The sequence below is a fragment of the Peromyscus eremicus genome, chromosome 8a (assembly GCF_949786415.1).
Source record: "Peromyscus eremicus chromosome 8a, PerEre_H2_v1, whole genome shotgun sequence".
In the NCBI taxonomy this organism is placed as follows: Eukaryota; Metazoa; Chordata; class Mammalia; order Rodentia; family Cricetidae; genus Peromyscus; species Peromyscus eremicus.
Window position 1 is genome coordinate 98,129,951 of NC_081423.1, and position 23,920 is coordinate 98,153,870.

At 56.5% G+C, this 23,920-nt stretch overlaps 2 protein-coding genes across 4 annotated transcripts; one reads left to right on the forward strand and one right to left on the reverse strand.

Annotated features, from left to right (window-relative positions):
* The first annotated feature begins 131 nt into the window (after positions 1–131).
* Positions 132–4,414, forward strand: Cdk3 (cyclin dependent kinase 3). Of its 3 annotated transcripts, none has more exons than XM_059269827.1 (7): positions 132–426; positions 794–871; positions 943–1,063; positions 1,154–1,324; positions 1,414–1,515; positions 2,497–2,700; positions 4,236–4,414. In XM_059269827.1, the coding sequence occupies exons 1-7, from the start codon at positions 257–259 to the stop codon at positions 4,356–4,358; spliced, it is 969 nt and encodes a 322-aa protein (XP_059125810.1). In that variant the 5' UTR covers positions 132–256; the 3' UTR covers positions 4,359–4,414. The 3 variants fall into 3 exon arrangements, with proteins under 3 accessions (XP_059125810.1, XP_059125811.1, XP_059125812.1); XM_059269828.1 differs by having other exon boundaries at positions 1,250–1,324; XM_059269829.1 differs by lacking the exons at positions 794–871; positions 1,414–1,515.
* A 762-nt stretch (positions 4,415–5,176) lies between these two features.
* Evpl (envoplakin) lies at positions 5,177–23,058 on the reverse strand. The gene is made up of 22 exons (XM_059272154.1): positions 22,873–23,058; positions 19,937–20,036; positions 19,378–19,532; positions 19,163–19,289; positions 18,368–18,493; positions 18,157–18,195; positions 17,865–18,026; positions 17,675–17,782; positions 17,477–17,572; positions 15,558–15,683; positions 15,052–15,198; positions 14,433–14,587; positions 14,223–14,320; positions 13,848–14,020; positions 12,253–12,431; positions 12,036–12,174; positions 11,740–11,933; positions 11,297–11,447; positions 9,874–9,957; positions 9,649–9,759; positions 9,456–9,548; positions 5,177–8,803 (listed from the first exon to the last, which is right to left on the reverse strand). Exons 1-22 carry the CDS (start codon positions 22,968–22,970, stop codon positions 5,363–5,365), a joined length of 6,102 nt encoding a protein of 2,033 aa, XP_059128137.1. The 5' UTR covers positions 22,971–23,058; the 3' UTR covers positions 5,177–5,362.
* Positions 23,059–23,920: the final 862 nt, after the last annotated feature.

Here is a 23,920-nt window from a genome sequence, read left to right on the forward strand (position 1 = left end):
GCCTTTCTGGGTAGATTCTTTGGCCCCGGAGCATGGGTTTGACTGGACCGAGGCATGGGCTGAGGCAGAAGTTTGGGCTCTCCTGCATTCCGTAGCCAGGCAATGGAGAAGAATCCTGGAGCTGGGTTGAACTGGGCTGGGCAAGAAGGAGCCCCTAGCCTTGAACCATCTTCCCAAGGAGGATGGGGAGAGCAAGGCCAAGGCTGGGTCTGGGCAGGGTGTTACATGCAGACGAGTCCGGCAGAGGGGATGCTGCATGTGGGATTTAAACGTCCAGACGCGATCTGTTTCCCTGGGCAGCTCTACAGACATGGATGCATTCCAGAAGGTGGAGAAGATCGGAGAGGGCACCTATGGCGTGGTCTATAAGGCCAAGAACAAAGAGACTGGGCAGCTTGTGGCCCTCAAGAAGATCAGGCTGGATGTGTGAGTGTTGGAGTTCATCCCAATGCCCTGTCTGTCTCTCGGGAATACCAAAACCTGCCCTCATCTCATGGGCTTGCACCCCATCTCTGTGGTAGCCACAAAGGTGCAGCCCCTAACTCCTGGCCTTCTGACTAACCTTTGTCCTGGGTCCAGCCCTGTGAAGTTGGGGGATGTAAAGTATGCTGAGGAGCACAGGTCCTATTCTTAGACAGACCTTCTGTGCAGAACTGAGGAATGGTGTATGTAGTGAAACACACAAACATATGCACACACACACACACACACACACACACACACACGCACGCACGCACACACCCTGGCCAGAGGTGACTCCTTGTGTCCATTGGTATTTCATCTTTTCCAACAGGGAGACTGAGGGGGTTCCCAGCACTGCCATCAGGGAGATCTCCTTGCTCAAAGAACTGAAGCACCCCAATATTGTCAAGTGAGCTGGGAAAGAAAGTGGGGGGTTGGCATCCTGAATGCCACATCCTGAGACTGACCCCTCCCTGCCAGACTGCTGGATGTGGTCCACAGAGAGAAGAAACTCTACCTGGTGTTTGAGTTCCTCACTCAGGACCTGAAGAAGCACATGGACTCCACTCCCACCTCAGGGCTCCCCCTGCACGTAGTCAAGGTGCCCAGGGAAAGGCGAGAGGGCGAGGCCACACCCCCACCCCTGCCAGCCCCCTCTGTTCAATGGCTCTTCCTCTTGTCCTTCCCACAGAGCTACCTCTCCCAGCTGCTGCAAGGACTGAACTTCTGTCACTGTCATCGGGTCATCCACCGAGATCTGAAGCCTCAGAACTTGCTCATCAACCAGTGCGGAGCCATCAAGCTGGCAGACTTTGGACTGGCTCGAGCCTTCGGGGTTCCCCTGCGCACCTACACCCATGAGGTGGTGTAGGCCGGGGGTGGGAGGGGCAGCCAAAGGATGCCACTGGTGGATTCGGTCACCATGCGTGACGCTGCTTCTGGCCCCCACAGGTGGTGACACTGTGGTACCGTGCCCCCGAGATCCTCCTGGGCAGCAAATTTTATTCAACAGCTGTGGATGTCTGGAGCATTGGCTGCATCTTCGCAGAAATGGTAGGAGGGGACGAGCTGGGCTAGGGGCATATCTCAGTGGTAGAGAGATCGCCTAAGCTGGGGGAAGCCCTGGGTTCAATTCCCAAGACTGCAACAAAAAACAAAACTTGGAGCCAGTGGCCAGGGAGATGGAAAACAGTACTTACTGTCCAGCCTAACAACTTGAGTTTAACACATACACACAATCAATTCATAAATGTAAAACAATTTTTTTTAAGATTTATTTATTTATTATGTATATACAGACCAGGAAAGGGCACCAGATCTCATTATAGATGGTTATGAGCCACCATGTGTTTGCTGGGGATTGAACTCAGGACCTCTGGAAGAGCAGCCAGATGCTCTTAGTCACTGAACCATTTCTCCAGCTCCCCAAAAAATTTTAAAGCAACAAATCTGAGCTGGGCATGGTAGCATGTGCCCGTCATTCTAGCACTTGGGAAAACAGAGTGTTCTTGAGTTCAAGGCCAGCTTTAAAAACAAGGACTAAGAATGAAGATCAGGGGTAGAGCACTTGTGTAACATTAAACAAACAGGAGGGAAGGGGGAGGGAGGGATGCAGCCTGGACTACACAGATCCAGGGCAGCCGGGCCGCACTGAGGCTGATATGTCTATTAGAGATGGGCTGAGGTGTATCTGTGGCTGGCTGGGGAAGCAAGTCTTGTTCCAGGAAAGATTAGAATTTTAACATAGCCCTGGGAAAGATATCTTTTGTTGTGTTCTTTGTTTTGAGACAAGACTTCACTGAGTAGCCTGGCTGGCCTGGAACTCACTCTGTAAACCAGGCTGGCCTCAAACTCATAGAAATCTACCTGCCTCTGCTTCCCGAGTGCTGGGATTAAAGGCATGGGCCACCACACCCAGCTTGGGAAAGAGATCCCTCCCTGTGTCTTTCCACTTACTCAATGTGGGATTCTGTATCACAACACTCATACAGAACACACCCTTTCTCCTTCCCTTCCTCCTCTCTCCTGCTCCAGGTGACTGGCAAACCTCTGTTTCCTGGGGACTCAGAGATCGACCAGCTCTTTCGGATCTTTCGTACCCTGGGGACCCCCAGTGAAGACACATGGCCAGGAGTCTCCCAGCTGTCTGATTATAAGAGCAGCTTCCCCAAATGGACCAGGAAGGGGCTGGAGGAGATCATGCCTAGGCTGGGACCAGAAGGCAAGGACCTGCTCCTGGTAGGTACAAGGGAGCAAGGAGAGCAGCCCAAAAGCTGCCCCTGCTCCAGAGTGCCCTCTATCAGCCACCCTCTTACATAACTCTGAGTCTGGCCTGGACTCGTCTGACCTTTGTACACCCTTGGCTTGTATGTATTAGGTCAGGAGCTTCTCTCCTGGTATCCAATGCTCATCTTCCCTTTTGAACCTTCTCTGAAGTAATTAGCTTTGTTTTTCTGACGTGACTCTTGTCCCTTTTTCCTGGTTGTCTTGTGTCTGACTCTCCCTTGTGGACTTTGTGCCCCATCTCAGTGGAGCACTTCCCTGGGCTGAGGCCACACCTCCTCCTGCCTCAGTGTCCCCCCATACCTTTCTCAGAGGTTGGTCTTTACATGGGACTGGCTGTACAGAACAGGCTGTTCCCTACCTTCTGGATTCCTGCCACCCTGTGACCCTTCAGCTGCCTCCTGGGCCTCAGATAAAGCTGTCCCAGTTTGCCCGCAAAGTCTGCGAGCCCCATTTCCGTCTTCACCCTGGGGTTGGGCCTGGGGAGGAAGGACAGGGTCTCTGTTGGGGTCATGGTCAGCTTCCCAGAGGTCTATGTGTTGTCTACCAACATAGTGGCAGCAGGATGACATGCACTTTCTGCTAAGGCCGCTTGTCCTTCCTAAGCTCTTCCATGGCATCCTGCCTGGGTCATGCACCTGAGGGCAGAGAGCGGGACAGTTCCTGTTAGTGCCTCCTTCACTTGCTCATTGTCTGTCCAACACCACCCCAAGCAGACGTTATTTGGACAGGTTTAGGGACTGCTGCCTCAACATGAAACGTACCTGTTCTCAGCCAGAAGCAGGTGGAACCTGGAGGGGACCTGGATGAACCACAGGCCTGGGACAAAACTAATGGTTTAGCTTCCGTTCCGGGAGTGTCCGGAGCTGGCTTACAAGCTGGGGCACATAGGCTGAGGAGACAGTTCAGGGGGTAAAGTGATTGCCGTGCAAACGCGAGGACCTGACTTCAGATCTCTGGGTCCCGCACAGAGCCAGGGGGCAGGGCTGGGGGGATGGTTCAGTGGCTAAAGCTCTTGAGGCACCATCGGGAGCATCCAAGAAACCACCTAAAACTGGACACAGTAGCAGGAATCTATAACCCCAGTGCCCCCAGGGCAGAATGGGGACCTGAGACAGGAGGATCGCTGGAGTTCATGGGCCAGCTAGCCTGGCACATGCAGTGCAGGCAAACGACAGAGACCTGTCTTCGGGCCGGAGTGATGGCTGGTTGTGCAGAGTTCAGTTCCCAGCACCACACCAAGCGGCTCATAGCCAACTGTAACTCCAGTTCCAGGGACCTGATGCCTCGGGCCTCCATGGGGCTGCACCTGTGTGCACATACGGACTTACAGACATGCAGAGAGACACACAGAGCTCAGAGGCAGTGACTTCACAAAGTGCTGGGTTTAGGCAACCTCTCAGGGACCGGGCCTCCCAGTGGGACCTGTGAGGGAGCTCCTCTCCTGACCCTGGTTGCACCAGGTTCAATCTGTTGTCTTTCCTCCTCAGCAACTCCTGCAGTATGACCCCAGCCAGCGGATCTCAGCCAAGACCGCCCTGGCCCATCCCTACTTCTCTACAGAGCACTCCCTAGCACCCCGCCATTGCACGGTGGGGCGTTTCTACCACTAAGATCATGTATGTGGGGCCCACCACCTCACACCCTCTCTGGCTGCCCCTCCCCCACCCCCACCCCCCCCCACCCCCTGTACCCCGCACCCGTTTCAAATGAAGCATATTTAGGGAGAGAATACACCTCTGAGGAATTTTACATCAGTCATCAGAAGGCTGGGCTTGAGTTTGTCCTGCCTGCAGGTTGGTGAATTCCTGTGTTGTTTGATTTAATGGTGCATTTCAAAAGGCATGCAGGTGCTCCGTACATGGGGGCACTGGACCCCTGGTGTCAAGCTCATTGCCGGGCTCCAGCCCTCCCCCTTCCCTGCTGCAGCTGCAGAGCCAGCCCAAGGACAGGGCGCCCTCTGTGGGTCTTGATTTTGTTTTAAGCTGTTTCTGGGAAGAGGAGAGTCCAGTTTAGAGGGCTCAAGCTGGAGGTGGGGTAGGACACTCTGGGGGCACCTGAGGGTGTTCTAAGTAGCTGTCACATCATCAAAGAGGCTGTGAATGTCCTTCTGCGTGACAAATGGGGAATAAATGTAACTTGTTCCTGAGTTTTTGAGTGTCATTCTGCTTATGGGGGACACAGCTTGCCAATGAAAGGGAGGTTGACAGAGGGCTGGAGACAGTTCTGACAGGAACTGAGGGATCAGGGGTCTTCGTGGTCTCTTTTCATGACCACCCATTTCTCAGGCAGGTGAATTGGACACATCTGCCCCACCTAACACATACTTTGGGGAAAAATTCCCAAGCAGTGCTGCCCCTGGGTTCACCCCCAAAACATACTGATCCTGCATGCCCAAATGAGAGCAAGACACGACACCAAGATAAATCATTTATTAGAAGCGTGGGGTGGGGGTTGGGAGGAACGATGGAGTTCCCCAAGTTTGGGGACAGAGCCCAACACCACAAATGCTTGAGTAGCAAGATATGGATGGACAGAGGGAGGACCCACTGCGGGGGTTACGCTGCTCCGGGGCAGGTGGTGCATGCATCCTCCCTTGCCCTCTGCATAGCCCTCATTAACGCACGCAGGAGCGTGGCAGGGTGGGGGAGGCTGCGTGGTAGCAGCGATAGCCTTCTAGCACGGCTGGGAGCAGCAGCAGGCCACTGAGAGGGTCTTTGCAGCAACGCTCCATGGCCTCCTTGTAGCTCAGCCGCTCCTTGGTGATGGGGTCTGTCAAATCCTTCTCGTAGCCTGACTCATCTTGCAGGAGCTGGCCCAGGTCTTCACTGACCATCCCGCAGAGCACAGCCTGAGGCACAGGGATGCGCCCCGTCCTCTTGGGGTCAATGAGGCCCCCGGTCAGGTGCTGCACCAGCAGGTGGGGAAGCACGCTTTCCTGGGGCATCCATCCCTTCTGGATGGCCTCACCTACTGACAGCCTCTTCTTGGTGACTGGGTCCTCAATGCCAGTGAAGGCCTTCTGAGCATTGAGTAGCCGTTGCGTGGAGGTGTTCTCAATGAGTCCTCGCTCCACCGCCTTGTGCACGGAGTATCGCTCTCGGCTGAGAAGGTCCACGATGCCCCCTGTGGCTGCCTGGGCCTCCAACAGCTTCTGCCCAGTGATGGGGTCCAGCATGTTCTTGGCCACGGCTGCCTGGATGCTGCACTTCCTCTCTGTGGTTGTGTCGTACACCCCGGCGATGGGGAAGCAATCATCAGTGAGCCCAAAAGAGAGGCCTGGGGAGAAGAGAGTGGTACTCTGGGGGCCTGGGGAGCAGAGCGGGGACTTGGAGATGATGGACCCAATGGAGAGTGAGGAACAGGGCTTGGTCTCCCCAGCCACAAGCAGGGCAAACTCGGAGATGGAGAGGCGGCCGTCCTTGTACCTGTGGTACTCCTCTTTGGAAATGCGGCGGCAGCGGAGGGCAGCCTCAATGGAGTATTGCTTCCCACTCTTGCGGTCCAAGAGCACAGACTCCTCCCCACAGGGGCTGGAGGTGGTGACTTCTTCCCAGTCACACTCCAGCTCCTGCAGCTGGAGGTACTGGCCTCGGTCGATGATGCCCCTCTTGTAGGCCTCGTACGGGGACATGTCATTCCCAGTCTCCGGTTCCAAGATGCAGATCTTAGTGGAAAGGTTGGTCTCCCGGGTCTGGGTTTCCTGGCTGAGCTCTTCCCGGCTCACCTTGGTGTGCAGGTCCCTGAGGGTCCTCTCCTTCTCGTAGATCTTGTCCTTTTCATGGAGAATGGCTGCCTCGAGCTGCGAGAGGGCCTGGCCACGCTGGGCGGCCTTCTGACGCTCGCTCTCCGTCTTCTGGCTCAGGAGCCTCCCCTCTTCCTGCAGCTGCTGGGCTTTCTGCTGCTTCTGCCGCTCCAGCTCTCGAAGCTCTTGCTGCAGCCGCCCACACTCCTGGCTTGCCTGGTCCCGGGCCTTCTGGAGTTCAGCCTCCTCACGGGACCAGGATCTCCTCAGAGCCTCAGCCCGGTCAATCCGCTCCCGCAAGCTCCGGACCTCCTCCTCCCGGGCCTGGCGGGCTGCGCGCTCCCGATTGAGGGTCTCCCACGCTCGGGCTCTCTCGCCCTCCAGCACCGGATCCTTCTCCACCCTGATCACTTCCTTATAGATGGTCTTCTCCTGTGATTTAGTTTTCTGGAGGAGGTCAACCTGGACCTGCAGGCCCTGGCACTCCCTATGCAGCTCCATCACTCGGCTCTTCTCCTGGTCCAGCTCCCGCCTCAGGGCTTCTGTAGACCTCTCCAGATCCGGGTCCTTCTCTAACTTGACCACTTCCTCCATGATGATCTTCTCCTGCCGAGCAGGAGGCCGCTTCTCCAGCTCCTGGATCTTCAGGGTCAACTGCCGCAGCTCCTTCTCGGCAGCCAGCTTCTTGCTGCGGTCCTCCTCAAAGCTGAGCAGGGCCTCCTTCTCCTCTACACTGGCACTCAGCTGCCGCACCTCCAGCTCCAGCTGCCGCCGCCGCCCCACCTCCTCATCCAAGCTCCGGCTCAGCCGGCTGTGCTCCTCATGCAGCTTCGGGTCCTTCTGGGTGACCACCACCTCCTGCACTACAATCTGCTCTTCGGGCCGCCTCCTCTCCAGCAGCAGGTACTTGTTCTGTAGCTCATAGAGCACATCCTCGGCCGCTCGCCTCTTCTGCACCGCCTCCCGCACCTCCTGCCGGAGCCTCTCAGCCTCTTTCTCCAGCACCGGATCCTTCTCGTGCCGCACGACTTCTCTGCTCACCATCTTGGTCTCCACCTTGGACCGTTCCCGCTTCCACTCATCACGTTCCCCCTGCAGCCGGATGAGCTGCTCCTGGCAGCGCCCATTGGTGTTGACCAGCTCGTTGAGCTGAGCCTTGAGGCGGTCGATCTCACGGAGCACCTCCGGGCTCCTCTCGTGCCTCACCACCTCCTGAGTCACTTCCTTGTATTCCACCACGGGCTTCTGAGCCCGCAGGACCTCCAGCTCAGGCAGGAGTTTCTCCACCTCCTGCTCCACAACGCTCCTCTTGTGACCTGTCTCCTGCAGCTCGGCCTGGAGCCGTGCGATCTCACGCTCCGTCTCAGGGTGCACCTGGAAGATCTCGTTGACACGCTCCTGGAGCTGTACCTTAGGCTTCTGCTTCTCCACCACCCTGTGCTTGTCCTGCAGCTCCTGCAGTTCCCTGGCCAACACGACATTCTTGTTCTTCTCCTCCTCCAGGAGGCTCCTCAGCCTGGCGGCTTCCTTGAGAAGGCCAGGGTCCTGCTCCACCCTCTTTATCTCCTTCACAATGACCTTGGGCTCCACCGAGCTGATCACCTGCTCCAGGTCTTTGATACGAACCTGGATCTTGGCAACTGCCTCCTTCGCCCCCTTCCTCTGAGCAGCATCTTCCTCAATCTGTAGCCTTAGAGTCTGGACCGACTTAACCATTTCCAGATCCTTCTCCACCTTAACCACCTCCTTCACCACAACCCTCTCCTTCACGTCCATCTCCTTCTGCTCCAGGGCCAGCAGCTCAGCCTTCAGTTCCTCCAGCCGGGCCGTGAGGATGCTGTTCTCCCCACGCAGCCATTGCCGCTCATCTTGCAGCTGGGTGGCCTGGCTGTCGAGGCCAGGGTCCCTCTCAATTTGAGTGACCTCTTTGGTCAGCAGGTGAGGCTGCATGGTCCTCCTCTTGCCCTCCAAGTGGACGACCTTTTGGGCCACCACCTCCAGCTCAGCCTGCAGGCGGGCCCGCCTCTTGGCCTCCTCCTCCGTCCGGGTTGACATTGTAGCCACATCACGTTCCAGCTGGGGGTCCCGGTAGAACTCCACCACTTCCTTCTCCTCCAGCCTCGCCACAGGCTGCTGGGTCCTCAGCTGCAGCAGCTGCTGCCTCTTTTCCTCCAGCTCACGCTGCACCGCAGCCACCCGCTTCCTCTCTTTCTGTAGCTGGGACTTGAGGACCTCTGACTCTGCCCCTGCTTGGGCTGGGCTCCCAGACCCCGGTCTTGCTGTGTGTGTCACTTGGATGTCTTCACTAAGCTCCTGCAGTGGGAGGGGAGAGAGAGAGTCCTGGTGTGAATGGAGAAAAGATTGGAGCCCCATTTTTTCTGTACCCCACCTCTGAGGTCAGAGACCCCTTCCTGTTTTCTGAGACTGTAGATCCCGGGCCATGGAGCTGAAGACGTGGGATGCTTGGACACAGGATGTTGAGGCTCTCAGTTAGATGCTATTAGGGTACAAGGCAGGGTCCAGGCCATTTGCAGCAGATAGTGAGCACAGGACCCTCCCAAGCCCCCCCCCCCCCTCAGACCCAACCTTCTCCAGTAGATGCTGAAATATGGCTCGAGAAGAGAAAAGCGGGCAAGCCGCCGGAACCATAGAGAGCTCTTGGCTTCTACTCTTCCAGCAACAGAGACCCAGGTGTTAGGACCTGGGTCCTAAGGCAGATGACTGGAGCATTTCTTGGCTCTGTGGGGCTAGAGGACATGTCCCCATCAGAGGATTGCCCATGGCTAAGCAATGACTACAGGGCATCTCCAGGGCCTGCCCAGAACAGGCACAGGCCGGTGAACTTCTGGAGAAGTCTCCATGTGCAAGCCCTCTCGGGGCTAGAGGCTGCAGGGGAGAAAGGATAACATCCAGGCCAACAGGCCTGGTCGGCTGTGTGGGCACAGGGTGGGCGCTGTCTCTGTACCTTCTCCAGCATCTTTTTAGCAAACTCCAGCTGATACAGCTGCTGCTGCTGGGCTGCAGTGACCTCCGTGTAAGCCTTGGCAAGGTTCTTCTCCTGGAGGTGGTGAAGGGGGAGGACAGCAGTGTCAGCTCTGGCCTGAGGAACTGTAGAGCTGGTGCCAGAGGATGCTGAGCCCTGCCGGGACCCGCCTCACCTGAGCCTGGATGCTCTCCTGCAGGGAAATCACTCGGAGTCTCTTAGGAGCTGGTACTGCCAGGGTGGGCAACAAGGAGCAGCGGTAGGTATCTGCTTGCAGCTCGTAGTCCTGAACAGGGAGAAAAGTCACTTACAGAGACTGGGCATGGAGGATCGGAGTCTGGAAGAGGGAGAGAGGGAGGCTGGTGGGAAAAGACGGAGAAGCTGAAGTAAGCGTGCTCACCTGGAGAGCTTCCTGCAGGTCCTGGGTGAGGCGGGACACTGTGGCCCGGTCCTGCTCACGCCCCAGGATCTCTTGCATCAGCCTCTGCCAAGGAGGAAGCAAGAGTCACGGGTTGGGAAAAGCCCCTCTGCTCTAGCTGGTATCTCCGGGGTTACAAGCAGCCAGCACACACAGAGGCAAAGGGGACCCGGGGCGCCTGGCTTCTCTGACACCATTCTCTTGGACCTTCATGTCTGCTGACCCTAGGAATTCTGTCTTAGCCCAGCGGCTCTCACATTGTGGCTTTAGTGTCATCAGCCCACAGATCTGCTGGACCCGGCTGCCCAGTGGGAGACTCTGCAGCCCTGGGGCACTGCCTGAAGAACAGTCTGAACAAGCTTCCAGGTGATGTCAATGGCACCGGTTAGGGACCAGGCTCTGGAAGCTACTGCTCACCCCATGGTTCTGAACCTTGGGTTTGCCTTTTGATTCACCTGGAATCTTAAAAACAAAACAACAAACCAAGAAAAAATAATCACCAGCCGGTGGTGGTGCACACTTTTAATCCCAGTGCTTGGGAGGCAGAGGCAGACAGATATCTGAGTTCTCGAGGCCAGCCTGGTCTACAGAGCGAGTTCCAGGACAGCCAGGGCTACACAGAGACCCTGTCTTGAAAAAACCAAAACCAAACAAACAAAAACCAAACAAAAGCCTCAATGCTCTAAGAATTCCAACTTAATTTTTTGGGGAAGGGCACTGGGGCCCCTGTTCCCCTGACTTCTGCCCTGGCTCTTCGGAGACCTCCCTGTCTTCGTCCGTTTGGAGCCAGAGACCACTTTCAAACAATCTGAGGGTGACCTTCTTCCTCCAGGGCTCCCAATGCTGTAAAGTCAGGTCCAGATTCCTTCCTGTGCTTAGAAGAACCTGTGTGGTCTGTCCTTGCCTCAAGACCCACTTCATTGTCTGGGCCAGAGTCCTCTGAGTGGGACATTTTTTTTCCTCATGTCACTTGCCCCCCACTCCCACAAGTGTCCACCAGGGGGTGCTCACACTAAGCTGGTGTCTGGCTCTGAAAGCTTTTGTTAGCCTCAGGCCTGGGATGGACAGACTGCCCAGCAGGTGGACTGCCTGAGGGAGTGGGTCTGTGCCCTCCACTCCTGGCTCATCACCTACAGCATTAACAAGGATCAGGAAGGGCATACAGCAGTGGCTGGAATCCCACCAGAGGAAAGTGCTGTTGAGCAACCTTGGCCAGGGAAGGAAGGGCCACGCTCCCAAACCTCCTGGTCTCAACTGTGAGGCCTCTTGCTTTTGAGCCTTGGCCTCATGAATACAAGCAGCTGTCCCTGCTGGGGAGGTGACTGGAAAGAACAGGGAGCTAGCTCTAGGTCCCAGCTCTGGGCTAGGCCCTGACTCAGGTCAACCCCATAGCCCTAGCCCTCACCTTCTGGGCTTCCAGCTTGTAGGCAATCTGGCTGGGCCCATCACTGGGCTGCACCTGGTTGTGGGGCAGCTGCTCCAGCCAGGAGCTCAGGTTGTCCCTGACATTTGTGAATTGCTGGTAGGTAAGCCTGGCATCTTGTAGTGTCTTCTCCCTGCCAGAGGACAAGGTCCCACAAGGGGGTGAGAGCTGAGTCCAGGGAAGAGTTGGTGGTCCACAGAGGAGGCTGATAGATACCTCCATCCTGAGACAGAGCAGAAGGCCTGCGTGACAGGCCATGTAGTTCTTCTCTCACAGACACAATGAACAGAGCCTCCCCGACACAGGTAAGGGCAAGAAGTCAGTCTGGTTACCACCCCATTTTAGAGGGGACGAAACAGTCTTAGAAAGGCTGTCACTAGCTCAGCAGCAGCAGCCATGCCTGGGCTCCCCTACATTCCACTCACCTCAGATCCAGCTGGTCCCCTACGGCGTGGTAGCGGTCAGTGAGGACACGCACCTGGCGCTGCTGACGAGGCAGGTCTTGGCAGAACTCTTGGAAATTGTTCTGCAGCGCACCGCATGCATGCTCAGCAGCCTTCAGCTGGCGGTGCAGCCCCAGCACACAGGCCTGCTGCTGGAGGAGCTCTTTCCGCTGGTGCTGTGGAAAAAATGGACAGAAGGGAGCATGCTCCAGGCTCCTTGGGATACCCAGACCCCTGCTTACCTGCCCCTTCCACCAGGAAGCTGCCGCTGAGCCTACCTGCAGCTCGTTGACCCTCTGCTGCAGCGCCCCAGAGCCTTCGGGGAGGGGCCCCTCCTGGGCCAGGGTAGCCTCAAAGCCCCGAATGACCCTGTCTGCCTCCTGGATCTGCTGCTCCAGGCCCAGAGCAGCTCTGGCTCTGCAGTGAGGAAGCCAGCGTCAGACACTCCAGTCGTACACTCCACTGCCCTCCAGATGTCCCCTCCTGAGTACTCACTTGTCCCCATAGAGGTGGCACAGACTCTGCACGTCATTATACTTATTCTTGACATTGTTGAGGATCACAGGCAGCTGCAGGGCGGCTGGGCCCACAGGCTTAGTAGACAGAAAGGCCTCACAGTCCTGCTGGGCTGCCTCCTTCTCCGCTCCCAGGCTCTGAAGGTGCTGTGCTGTGCCCTGGGTCAGGGTGGAGCAGCTGAAGTTCATGAATATGAAACTGATTACATTTGGGTGATGGGTGTCATTGAATTTGACCTATTTACCTCATCCAACAACATACTTTGTTGCAATGATACAACAAAAAGGCTTTTAAAACCTTATTGAACCATAGGATATGACCTAATCTTGAGTTGTTTCCACTGTAACTCACTCAAAAGCACACACACACACACACACACACACACACGTCTTCATCTGCAGAATGATGGATTGGGCCATGAAATGAGATCCTGTATATCAGGCGCTTAGCAACAAGAACCAGGCCCACGGTGGCCTGTGGTTGGTACTGTCAGTCTTGCCCACCATCAGGCCCCCTACCCTGCTGTTGCTTCAGGCAGGCAGAGCCCTGGCTCAGCTCCCTCGGAGCGCTGCCCTCTGATCTTTCATCACAATTAATTCACCCATTCCATAAGGCAGACCTTCAAACTGGGCTTTTAGTGGTCCTGCCAACACCTCTGATATGGCAATTGACATAAGAACCAAAGGACCTCTGGATGTGGTGGCTTATGGCTGTAGTCCCAGCACTCAGGATGCTGGGGTGCGAGGACCAAGAGTTCGAGGCCAGTCTGGGCCACAAAGGAAGACTGTCTCAAAACAAGCAAGCAAACAAAAAACCCCACAGACCTATTTTGGTGTGGCAGGATCAGCCATCAGCCTCCGATATCCTGTACCTATGCCCTCCCTTCCACAAACATCCCATCTGTGAGGCCCTCCAATGAGCACCCAGTCCCCCCGGGGACCCCACTCCAAGCCGGAGCACCCACGTGCAGCACCTGACTTCACACCCCTCCTCCCTGGCTGGGATGAGCTGCTGCCTCCCTCCATACACACTGCAGCAGAGAGACCAGAACAGGTTATACAACAACCTAAATGAACATGGTTCACGTTTTCAAAAACCAAACACTAACGGTATGCTGTATTTGAAGAGAAGCCGGTTTGGAAGGCTGGCTAGAATGCTTGGGCTTCTACCCAGGGCACTTCCAGGCTGCTGGGTTCATGTGTCAGAGAACATGGTCATCACTGACACTGACAGTCTTTCCACCCCTCTAGGTAGGCTTTCCTGGAGTGCTGAGAAATCTCCCCCTACTGGGTATCCCAGGCTTCCTTGCTGTTCCCACAACTCTCACTAGAAAAACTTCTGTGTTGGGGGCCTCTGGCCAGGCATGGTCACATTGTCACCTGAAGGATGCCTGAAGGATCTGGATACCACCCCAGACGTGAGAAACTCAGAAAAGTGACTTGTCCATGGTGACAGAGCCTGTCATGGAAGAACCAGGATGGGAACCCTGTTCTCCGAGTCTATGGCCGCAGGAGTGTGTGGAGCCTCAGAGCGGGGCCCTCTCTGGTACCAAGCTCTCAATGATGCTCGATTACCTCATGACTGTGGATGCGGTCCTCTAGGTCTGTCAGCGGAGCAGAACGGTTCAGTGGTGTCCGAGCCCAGGTCAGCACCTGCCTCTCTATCTGCCCCAGATCCCCATCCAGCTGGGTCATCTGTGTGAGGAGCTTCTGAGCCTGTGGGTCAGCTGGGGCTGAGCCTGCTGGAGCTGGGGGCAGAAGTGCCCGTGAGGATCCAGGCCTACCTATGTCTGCCTAAAATGGGCTCTCCCTGGGTGCCTGCAGGGAGGGTATGGAGGACCTGGAGGAAGGACTGGACCTAACCGAGGGAGGGATAGTCCCGGAGGTGGAGCACTGCTTGCTGTCATCGTGGCCCTCCCATCGGCCCCCTCCCTGGCCATCCTCTGGTACCTTGCTGGCCAGGCTGTAAAGGCTCTCCCACAGTGGCCTTAAGGCGGCTCTTCACTGTAGACAGCTTCTGCTTCAGGGTCTGCAGCTCCATGGCCAGCCTGGAGTGAGGAGATGAGAGAAGCATGTCTCTCTCCCTAATCCAGCACTAACACCCACTGCCTCAGAGGAAAGCATTGGCTTGGTGCCTGTGAGCATCTTGGGGTGAGCCACCTGGAGGCCTTGGCTACAGCTTCAGGGTCTGGTGCTGGGATACAGAGGCAGGCAGCTGGGGCGCTCTTGGTCTCTCCTCCAGGGCCCTGAACCACCCACGTATACGGGTCAGCGTTGTCCTTGAGCGTGTACTGCTCTCCCCGGAGCAGCTGTACCTGAGGGACAGATGGGGCGGGGGTCGTGGGGGCCAAGGGTAGGAGCTGGAGAGGTGGCTAGGGTCAAGATGGGTGGGTGCTGGGGGTAGGGGTGAGTGGGGAGGGATAGGGGTGGGAGGGGATAGGGCTGGGAGGGGATAGGGGTGAGTGCTGGGGATAGGGGTGGGTGCTGGGCATAGGGGTGGGTGCTGGGGATAGGGGTGGGTGGGGATAGGGGTGGGTGCTGGGGATAGGGGTGGGTGGGGACAACAGCTGGGACAGGAACTGGAGAAGAGGTGGGAGCAGCTGGGGTGAGGAATAGGACAGATCAGAGGGGGACAGGACTGGAGAGGGGTGGGGTTGGGTCAGGGAAGGAACAAGGAAGAGGGAGGGGGAGGGAGGGGAGCGGGAGGGTGGGGGTGGAGTGGGGCCGGGGGTGGGGGACAGACACAGGAGTGGGTAGGGAGGGCAGATCGGGTTCATACTTCTCCTGAGTCCCAGTCACAGATGCTGTCCACTTGCAGGGGCTGCTTGGGGGGGTTCCTACGCTGCGGCAGTGGGGCCACCTTCCGGCTTTGCTGCTGCAGCTCCCCAACAGCCCGCTCTGCCATGGCCAGCTGCTTCTCCTCGGCCTGCTTGGGACCCAGGCAACAGGAGCTCAGACAGGCTGCAGTGGATGCTACCCACCCCTTTGCATCTCCCAAGAGGAGCGTGGCCATCGTCAGGGGAGAAGTCTAAATCAGACCGGCTTCGCACTAATAGAGGGTAAGGACACTGGCTAGTTCCACACAGGCCTCCCTCAGAGCTCTCCCAGGCTTCTCGGGTCACATTACAGATGGCACACTGAAATGTAGGAGGGTCAGGGCTCCTGCTGGAGCAGCCTTTATTCTGGGGGCCTTGGGACTGAACTGGGGACCTCTTTCCTGGAGACAGTTCCATGCCTAAGAACAGGACGCAGATGGACCAGTGGGTCTGGGTGGGGTTATCTCACCTCCAGCTGTAGCAGGAGCTCCGTGGGGGAGCCAGAGGAGTCCCCAGGGACAAGGCCGTACTTGGTGTCCAGGTTGGAGTTGAGCTTTGCCAGGGTCTGGCTGACTGAGTCCGCCTCTTCCTGGAACTAAGGTCACTGGGTAGTCAAGGGCAGAGCCGGGGGCAACCTGCTACCCACTGACCCTGCAAGGTAGCTGGAACACTGACCAGGTTAAACTCATACTAGGATAAACTTCAAGTCAGGCTAAACCCAGGCCAGCTACCCTAAAACCAGCTTAAAACAAAAACAGGTTAAATCTCAACCAGCTAAACAAAGACCAAGTACAGCTACCCAGGCACCGGGACCTTTTTAGAAGGGTGTGTCCGTCCACAAATGGGGCATTTTTTGGTTCATTGAAAATAGCTTTAGTGTGTCATAAGACAATCTGCTGGTTTTTGTCCTCAGGGGTCTAGTGCATGTCGGCCACGTCTTCTGCTACTGAGCTACACCTGTGCCTATTTGCCTATTTTATCTTCTTCTTCTTTTCTTTCTTTCTTTCTTTTTTTTTTTTTTTGAGATAGGGTCTCAATAAGTAGCACAGGCTAGCCTCAAGCCTCAAGTTTGTTGTCCCCCTGCCCCTGCTTTCTGCTCCAGGTGCTAGGATATAGGTGTACCCTTTCAGTCACAGCCACCACACTGGACCCCATCTGTTATTTTAGTATTATTAATTTTTTTTGTTGGTTTTTTGTTTTTCAAGACAGGATTTCTCTGTGTAACAATCCTGGCTGTCCTGGAACTTGCTTTGTAGACCAGGCTAGCCTTAAACTCACTGAGATCTGCCTGCCTCTGCCTCCCAAGTGCTAGGATTAAAGGCTTGGGTCACCACTGCCCAGCCTATTACTACTTTTTGTTGTTTATTTGAAACAAGGTTTCTTTTTTTTTTTTTTTTTTTAAAGATTTATTTATTTATTATGTATACAGTGTTCTGTCTGCACATATCCCTGAAGGCCAGAAGAGGGCACCAGATCTCATTACAGATGGCTGTGAGCCACCATGTGGTTGCTGGGAATTGAACTCAGGACCTTTGGAAGAGCAAGCAGTGCTCTTAACCTCTGAGCCATCTCTCCAGCCCCCGAAACAAGGTTTCTTTGTGTAGTCTTGGTTGTCCTAGAACTAGTCGTATGGACCAGGCTGGTTTCGAACTCACAGAGATCTGCCTGCCTCTGCCTCCCAAGTGCTGGTATTAAAGTCCCTCCCAAGGGCTGGGACACCACCGCCCGGCTACTATTAATTTTTTGAGTCAGGGTCTCACTATGTAGTCTTGGTCAGCCTCGAACTTGCTAGGTAGACCAGGATGTCCCTGAGCTGATGGAGATCGGCCTGCCTCTGGCCTCCCCAGGCACCTGTACTAACGTGCACATATTCAGACTCGTACATACGTACACATAGCTTAAAATAAATTAAAAAAAGATGAAAAGGAGAAACAACCCAGGGGCTGGTGATGCAGCTCAGTTTGTAGGGTATGCAGAGAGGCCCTGGGTTCAATCCCCAGCACCATATAAACTAGGTGTGGTGGCACATGCCTCAATGCCAGTCAGCACTTCAGAGGATCAGAAGTTCATGGCCATCCTCAGCTAGATAGGGAGTTTGAAGTCAACCTGGGTTACATAAGATTCTGTCTCAAAATAATTAATTTTAAAAATTAGAAAATAAACTCACTCGGTAGGAGTGAAATAAACTCACTAGGTAGGGGACCTAGGCACAATGCCACAGCTCTGTCTTCTTAGTGGCCCCTGCGATCTGTGCTGCCCTCAAGCTCCCCCCCCGCCCCCCCCCCCCCCCCCCCCCGGCTCCCCGGCTCCCCGGCTCCCCGGCCCCGGCTCACCCTGGCTCTCCGCCCCCCTCCCAGCCACCCCCTGGCTCCCCGGCCCCAGGCTCACCCTGCGGTAATCCTCCACATGCTGCAGCTGGTTCTCCTGGCAGATGCAGAGGTTCAGGAAATTCTGCCACTCCATTTTGAGGGCCTCCTGGTGGACCTGGAGCACACCAGGGGGAGCGCTGGAATCTTGCCACACCTACCAGCCCTCCATCCTGTTTGGGGAGCACAGGGTTGGGGGGCATGGGCGGGACCTCCACACCTGGATGGGCCCAATGGCTGGGTGCCCAAGCTCCACCATGCGCTCTGCGTCATCCTCCAGCTGGTTTATATTCTGCTCCTGGGCCAGCAATTCATGCTGCTTGAAGTGCTAGGGACGATTGAAGTGGGGACAGCCATTAGCAATAAGATAGCCCTAGACACCCCCGCTGCCTGGACCTGTCCCCACACACCTCATATTCTCGCCTCACACCAGTGGGGTCAGGCATGAGGTCATTCCAATCCTGCTGCAGGATGCGGCCTTGCTGCTCTGCCAGAGCATTCAGCTGCCGAGTGCAGCCCTGCAGGTGTGTGTACAAGCTGCCCAGACTCTGCCGGCGCCATGAGGCCGCCTTCTGTGCTCAGGAGAGAAGGAGGTGGCAAGAGGTGGCATCGGTGCCCTCGGCAACAGTGACCCTAGGAAGGGTCCAGGCGAAGCGGTCCCACCAGCAGCAGCACCCAGACCCCGTCCGTCTCCCAGCTCACCAGTAGGTCACGGTATTGGTTCCTGATGGTGGTTGCATCCTGCCTCAACCAAGGAGAGAAACGAGGCCAGTGAGAAGCCGGGTACAGTGTGATGGCCCCTGGCATATGGGCTGCTCCCTACTAACATCCTTCCCTTGAAGGCCAGCAGCCCTAGCCTGGCTGTGATGGGAGGAAGGAAGGCCCACACCAGGCTGGACAGGGATGCACTCACGGGTCCCACCAGGGTCCGCAGCTGCTGCCCGTAAGCCTCGATCTCCCTCTGCAGGATGTTGTGTTCAGCTACCTGCTGCTCCAGCTCTGCCATCCCAGGCCCATACTGACCCTCACAGACCAGCTTCTGTGGAAGAACCAGGTCCTCAGTCCCACCAGGAAGGCCTGGGTCCTAGAGTCCAGAGAACACTTCCACACCCCACCCCCACAGCCACCCGTGCCCTCCTCACAGCAAGAGAAGCAGAGTTAGTCATAGAGGCAAAGAATGGACAGGCCAGGTGAGCAGCGTGCATGAATGGCCGCTGGTCCCCATAGTAGGGACATGCCATTCTCATGTGGCCATCGGGACTAAGGCTCAGTCCCACTGGCTCTCAGGACTCAGGTCTCACACTGTACTCTTGCGTTATTTGTAGCCCGAAACCTCAACAACTGCTGCCGGAACATGTCCAGCCAGGACCTGCCCTTCCCCACAGTCCTTGGTTGTCATCACAATGACGCCTGATCAGTGTCCTGTGGCTTGGTATGTCCACTGTCCGTCTACCCCATGCCTCCCAGCAGGAGCCTTTGTGCCTTCCTGGGGGTTCCTCACTCTTCACTGTGACCCAGCCAAGTCCTCCCACCTCTCAGTGCCTTCCCCGCCTGCACTGTCTGCCCTGCCGGCTACCCTCCTGGGTCCCGGAGCTAGCCCCGGGTTCGAACTCAAAGCCCCAGTAAACACACTCTGTCTTGCTCTCTGACTGCACCGGGTGTGGCTTTGAGCTCCTTGAGAATGAGTCGATACACGGGTTCCCCTAACCTGTTTCTGCTCCAACACCCGCGCCCAGTCGACCCTGGGCCCCACATCCGGCGGCAACACCATCTTCTCATACAGGGCGCGGTACTCTGCACACTCCTGGGTCACCCGCTCGTGTAGCTGCTTGATGCTGCCAAGGAGTAGCCACCAGGTCAGAGTTGGGCTGGCTCTCCACCCCCCTGCCCCCCACGCTTCCATGTGAGCTCCAGCTCACTTACTCCTTCTCAATCTCCTCAGCCTGCGGGTGCTTGAGCCGCCGAGCCTTGTCTACGTCCAGGAAAAGATCTTTGAGCAGCACCTCGGCCTCCTTCAGGTTGCGGCCAGTCTCCTGCTGATGCTGCAAAGCCTGGTTCTGCTCACCATTCTGCCGGTCCTGGTGTGGGACACGGAGCCACATGCAGGGCCCAAAGCCTCACGTCCATGCTCTTGCTGACCTACCCCTGCTGGACTGACTCCGCCCTCCCTCCCCCTGCAACCCGGCCCTGGGGGGACCCTGGTTCTACCAGCCCACCTTGGGGACCACCAAGCAGAGGGCTAGGGCATCCATGCGGCAGGTGGCAAGGACTCCTAGGTCAGATAGCAAAGGTCCTTCCATTTTATACCCAAAGTAGGAAGCATGATGCAGAAAGAAAGCTGAGCCCTCCCTGCGACTGGGGTGGGCTATGGGCAGTTGAGGACTGGGTTGCCATCCCTCTTCCCAGAAGGAGTCTGGGGACGCCTAGACATGGACTCTGGGCCTCTGTCCCCGTCTCCTCCCCCCAGTCGCAAGGTCCTTACTTGCTGCAATTTCTTCTGAGTCTCCAAAATGTCCCTCTCCACCTGGTCAGCGTTGGCTTGCATGCGGGAGATGAGCAGGGCCAGCTCCTGGGTTGCAGCCCTGGTAGATAGTCAGGGACAGAGGGAAATAATCTGGAAAGGCCCTCTGTGTCTGCCGTGTGGGATCTCCCGTCCTCCCACAGGGAAGAGTCCATGGTCTGAGCGCTGAAGTGCTCAGCCCTGCAGAGGGTTTGGAAAGTGACGTCCAGGGCTGCTCCAAAGCATGGGTACCTCAGTTACTCCAAATCCTGCCCCACCACCTGCCTGCACCTTGAGGTGGGTGGGGAGGTGGCCCAGGGAGAAAGTCAATTACCTAAGATAGCCTGGCCGCCTTCAGGAGGCGCAGCTGGACCCAGTGGAAGCAGGGGAGTAGTGGCCTATTCCCCCACCCCAGCTTCCCCCATTCCAGCCCTGGCCGCCCCCACTATTCTTCTGCCCAAGGGGCTTCAGCAGTATGGATAGTGACTCCCTGGAAGAACCAGTGTTGGGACAGGGAGAGGCCAAGGGATGGCTGGGTACCCCAATATCCTCCTGCTGATTCAGGGACTCAGGAGCCTGGCCTCCAACCTGCTTTGCTTTTGTTTGTTTGTTTGTTTGTTTGTTTTGTTTTTTCCCAGACAGGGTTTCTCTGTGTAGCTTTGCGCCTTTCCTGGATCTCACTCTGTAGACCAGGCTGGCCTCGAACTCACAGAGATCCACCTGCCTCTGCCTCCCGCAAGTGCTGGGATTAAAGGGGTGCGCCACCACGCCCGGCTCCTGCTTTGCTCTTTAGCACACCCTCAGGAAGCCAGTTGCTCAACCCGCAGGCTTCTTCCCCAGGCACCTACTGTGCGCGTGCATTCTGAGGGAGAGGCACCTACTGTGCGCGTGCATTCTGAGGGAGAGAGTCGGTACACTTGAAAAGCATCTGTTAAGGGCCTCTGTGCACAACACCCCACAGGAGTCACAGTCCAGGTGACCGGGAGCCGCACCTGGACCGTGCACAACACCCCACAGGAGTCACAGTCCAGGTGACCGGGAGCTGCACCTGGACCCTCGAAGCACAGTGCCAGTGGAGATACGGCCTTCTGAGAAGTCTATGGCCAAGAAGGCCTGGGTTTGGTCCTCCTTAGTAGTACTCGGTACATAGCCAAGGTTGGCTTGGTCATCCTGCCTCCCCTTCCTGAGGTGCTGAATTCACAGGCATATGCTACCACATCTGGCTTTACTTATAATTTTTTTTTTAGCCTTAAAAATACAAACAGCCGGCCGGGCGGTGGTGGCGCACGCCTTTAATCCCAGCACTCGGGAGGCAGAGCCAGGCGGATCTCTGTGAGTTCGAGGCCAGCCTGGGCTACCAAGTGAGTTCCAGGAAAGGTGCAAAGCTACACAGAGAAACCCTGTCTCGAAAAACCAAAAAAAAAAAAAAAAAAAAAAAAAAAAAATACAAACAAACAACAGCCGGGCAGTGGTGGCGCCCATGCCTTTAATCCCATGGAAGCACCCAGTTCCGAGCCTCACAGCACCCAGTTCCTATTATTTCATTTTTATGGGTATGGATGTTTTGCCTATATCTGTGTACCACATGCATGCCTGGTGCCAGTGGAGACCAAACAAGGATTCTCTGGACCTGAAGTTACAAACGGTTGTGAATGTGGGTGCTGGGACTCGAACCCAGGTCCTCTGAAAGAGCAGCCAGTGCTCTTAACTACTGAGCCATCTCTCCAGCCCCATTTTTGTTCAATTGAGACAGGATCTTACTGTGTAGCCCTAGCTGGCCTGGAACTCACTATGTAGACAAGGTTAGCCTTGATTAAGATCAAGATTAAAGGTGACATGTTCATTTTGGTTGCACTGATGTGGGCATGTTGAAGGTAGGGACATCCCTGTTTCTCTTGCAGGGCATCCCCAGAGCCTAGGGCAGACCTGACATACCACAGGTCCTCAGTCAAGAAGAGCTGAATGAGTAGGCGCCTCTGAGGGGAACAAGGAGCCTCAGGGGGATGTGTGGATGGAGCTACAGAAGTCAGGAACTCAAGGCCAGGAGGCTTCTGGGACTCCAGGGAGAGTCCAGCCTCAGGTTGGACCTCCCATCAGAAATACTTCCACTGGGAACTGTACACTCCACCCTGGGCTGGGCTCAGTGCCTCAGGGGGACAGGTCACTCCAGTGAGAGTCTTTACCGCTGTTTTTCCTGTCCGCCCAGATGCCCAGCCTCTGGGTTGGCACCCGATCCCTATCGAGGTAATGGGTACCCAGACCTCAGCCTTTCATCTGTGCTCTTATCTTGACACCTCTGCACCCTAACACCTGACTCCAGGCAGGCTGCTATCTCCTCCTACACAGGGCTTGAGGCCAGTGAGCGGGAAGAACATGGCCAAGTCTCTGCAGAGAGCTGGTGACCAGAGCATGCATGGTACCACCTCCTCTCACCCCCACAAAAAAGGCCTCCTGACTCTCCTGGTGACACAGTCAAGGCCCAGGTTTGGAACCTGGGGGAAAGTCGTGTGTTAGGTGGGGGATGTAGCCAAGCCCAGAAACCCTTCTCTCAGCCTCTTGGTCCTGCCCACCCTGTGCCCACGTTCCAAGACTTATCCAATCCAAGTGGATTGGATTGATCAAAGTCAGAGTTGAGTGGCAAACAGGGAGCCAGACTCTGCCATTCCAAATCACCTAGTCCAGCACCTCCGCAAGGCCACCCTCCCACCTGTGGCCCCCGCATCCCCCCTCAGGAGAACGTGGGCGGCAGCAGGCTATCTATCCATCCCTTGTTCAACCTGGGCCAGAGGCAGGAGAGAGTCTACCCTTGGGCCCTTGGCCTCAGGACACCAAATGCCAGAACTGGGCTCCCAGGTAGCTGGAACACCTGGGCCCTGCACCACCCTGATCCCAGCACCACTACCCACGGCCCCGCTCACCGATTGTGCTTGTTGGGGGAGCCCTTAGGGGACCCCTTGGCTGGGGAGCCCTTGGGGGACCCCTTCCCCTGGGAGCCTTTGCTCAGCCCCTTGAACATGGTGGTGAAGCAGGTGCCGGCTCAGGCTGGGCTCTCCTGGACGGAGGGCGGGAAGGCGACGCGCGTCCTCGATGGCTACTAGCCTGGCTCTGGAGAGGTGGGGCGGCAGTCGGGGATGGCAGTTTCTGGGAGGCCCCTCCCTGCAGGTGTGGTGTCCCGGTCAGGCCCGGCCCGCGCATGCCCCAGCGCCCGCTCCGACGTGCACAGCAAGCTCCGGCACAACCAGTCTGGGAGGAGAGGGCACAACCCAGGGGCGGGGCGCCCCGAGCGACTCCCACGGAGGTTTGGACTTGTTACACCTACACGCCCAGCTAAAGAGCAGCGATCACACCCAGGTGGGGAAGTGACCGCCGGAGCAAGGGGAAACAGACCGACCTAAACACATATGTAGGCGCTGGCCCAGCGGGTCCTAGAGCTGGGGTTAGCCAACACCTGGGCCCCTTGCACAGAGGTCGGCTATCAGCCGGCCCCCACCCATGGCTCGGCCTGCCAGGAGAGGTGGGGCCACCCGGGGCCTTGCTCTATCTCCCACGGGGCAGCTGGGAGACATTCACACCAGGCAACTCATTTTTTTTTTTCATTTTCTTTTCAATTTGAGATAGGCTCTTGCTATGTAGCCCAAACTGGCAATCCACCTTTGTGCCTCAGCCCCCAAGTGCTGTGATTACGGGTGTGAGCCACCATAACTGCCTCCACTAATTTTTGTTTTGTTCTGTTTTGTTGTTTTTTCGAGACAGGGTTTCTCTGTGTGGCTTTGCACCTTTCCTGGATCTTGCTCTGTAGACCAGGCTGGCCTCGAACTCACAAAGATCTGCCTGCCTCTGCCTCCCTGGGATTAAAGTGCTGGGATTAAAGGCGTGCGTCACCACTGCCCGGCGCATCTGATATTTTTTAAATGTAGGTGCCACCCAGCTCATTCCCCATGGGCCCCTACAGCTCCATGCACGGTC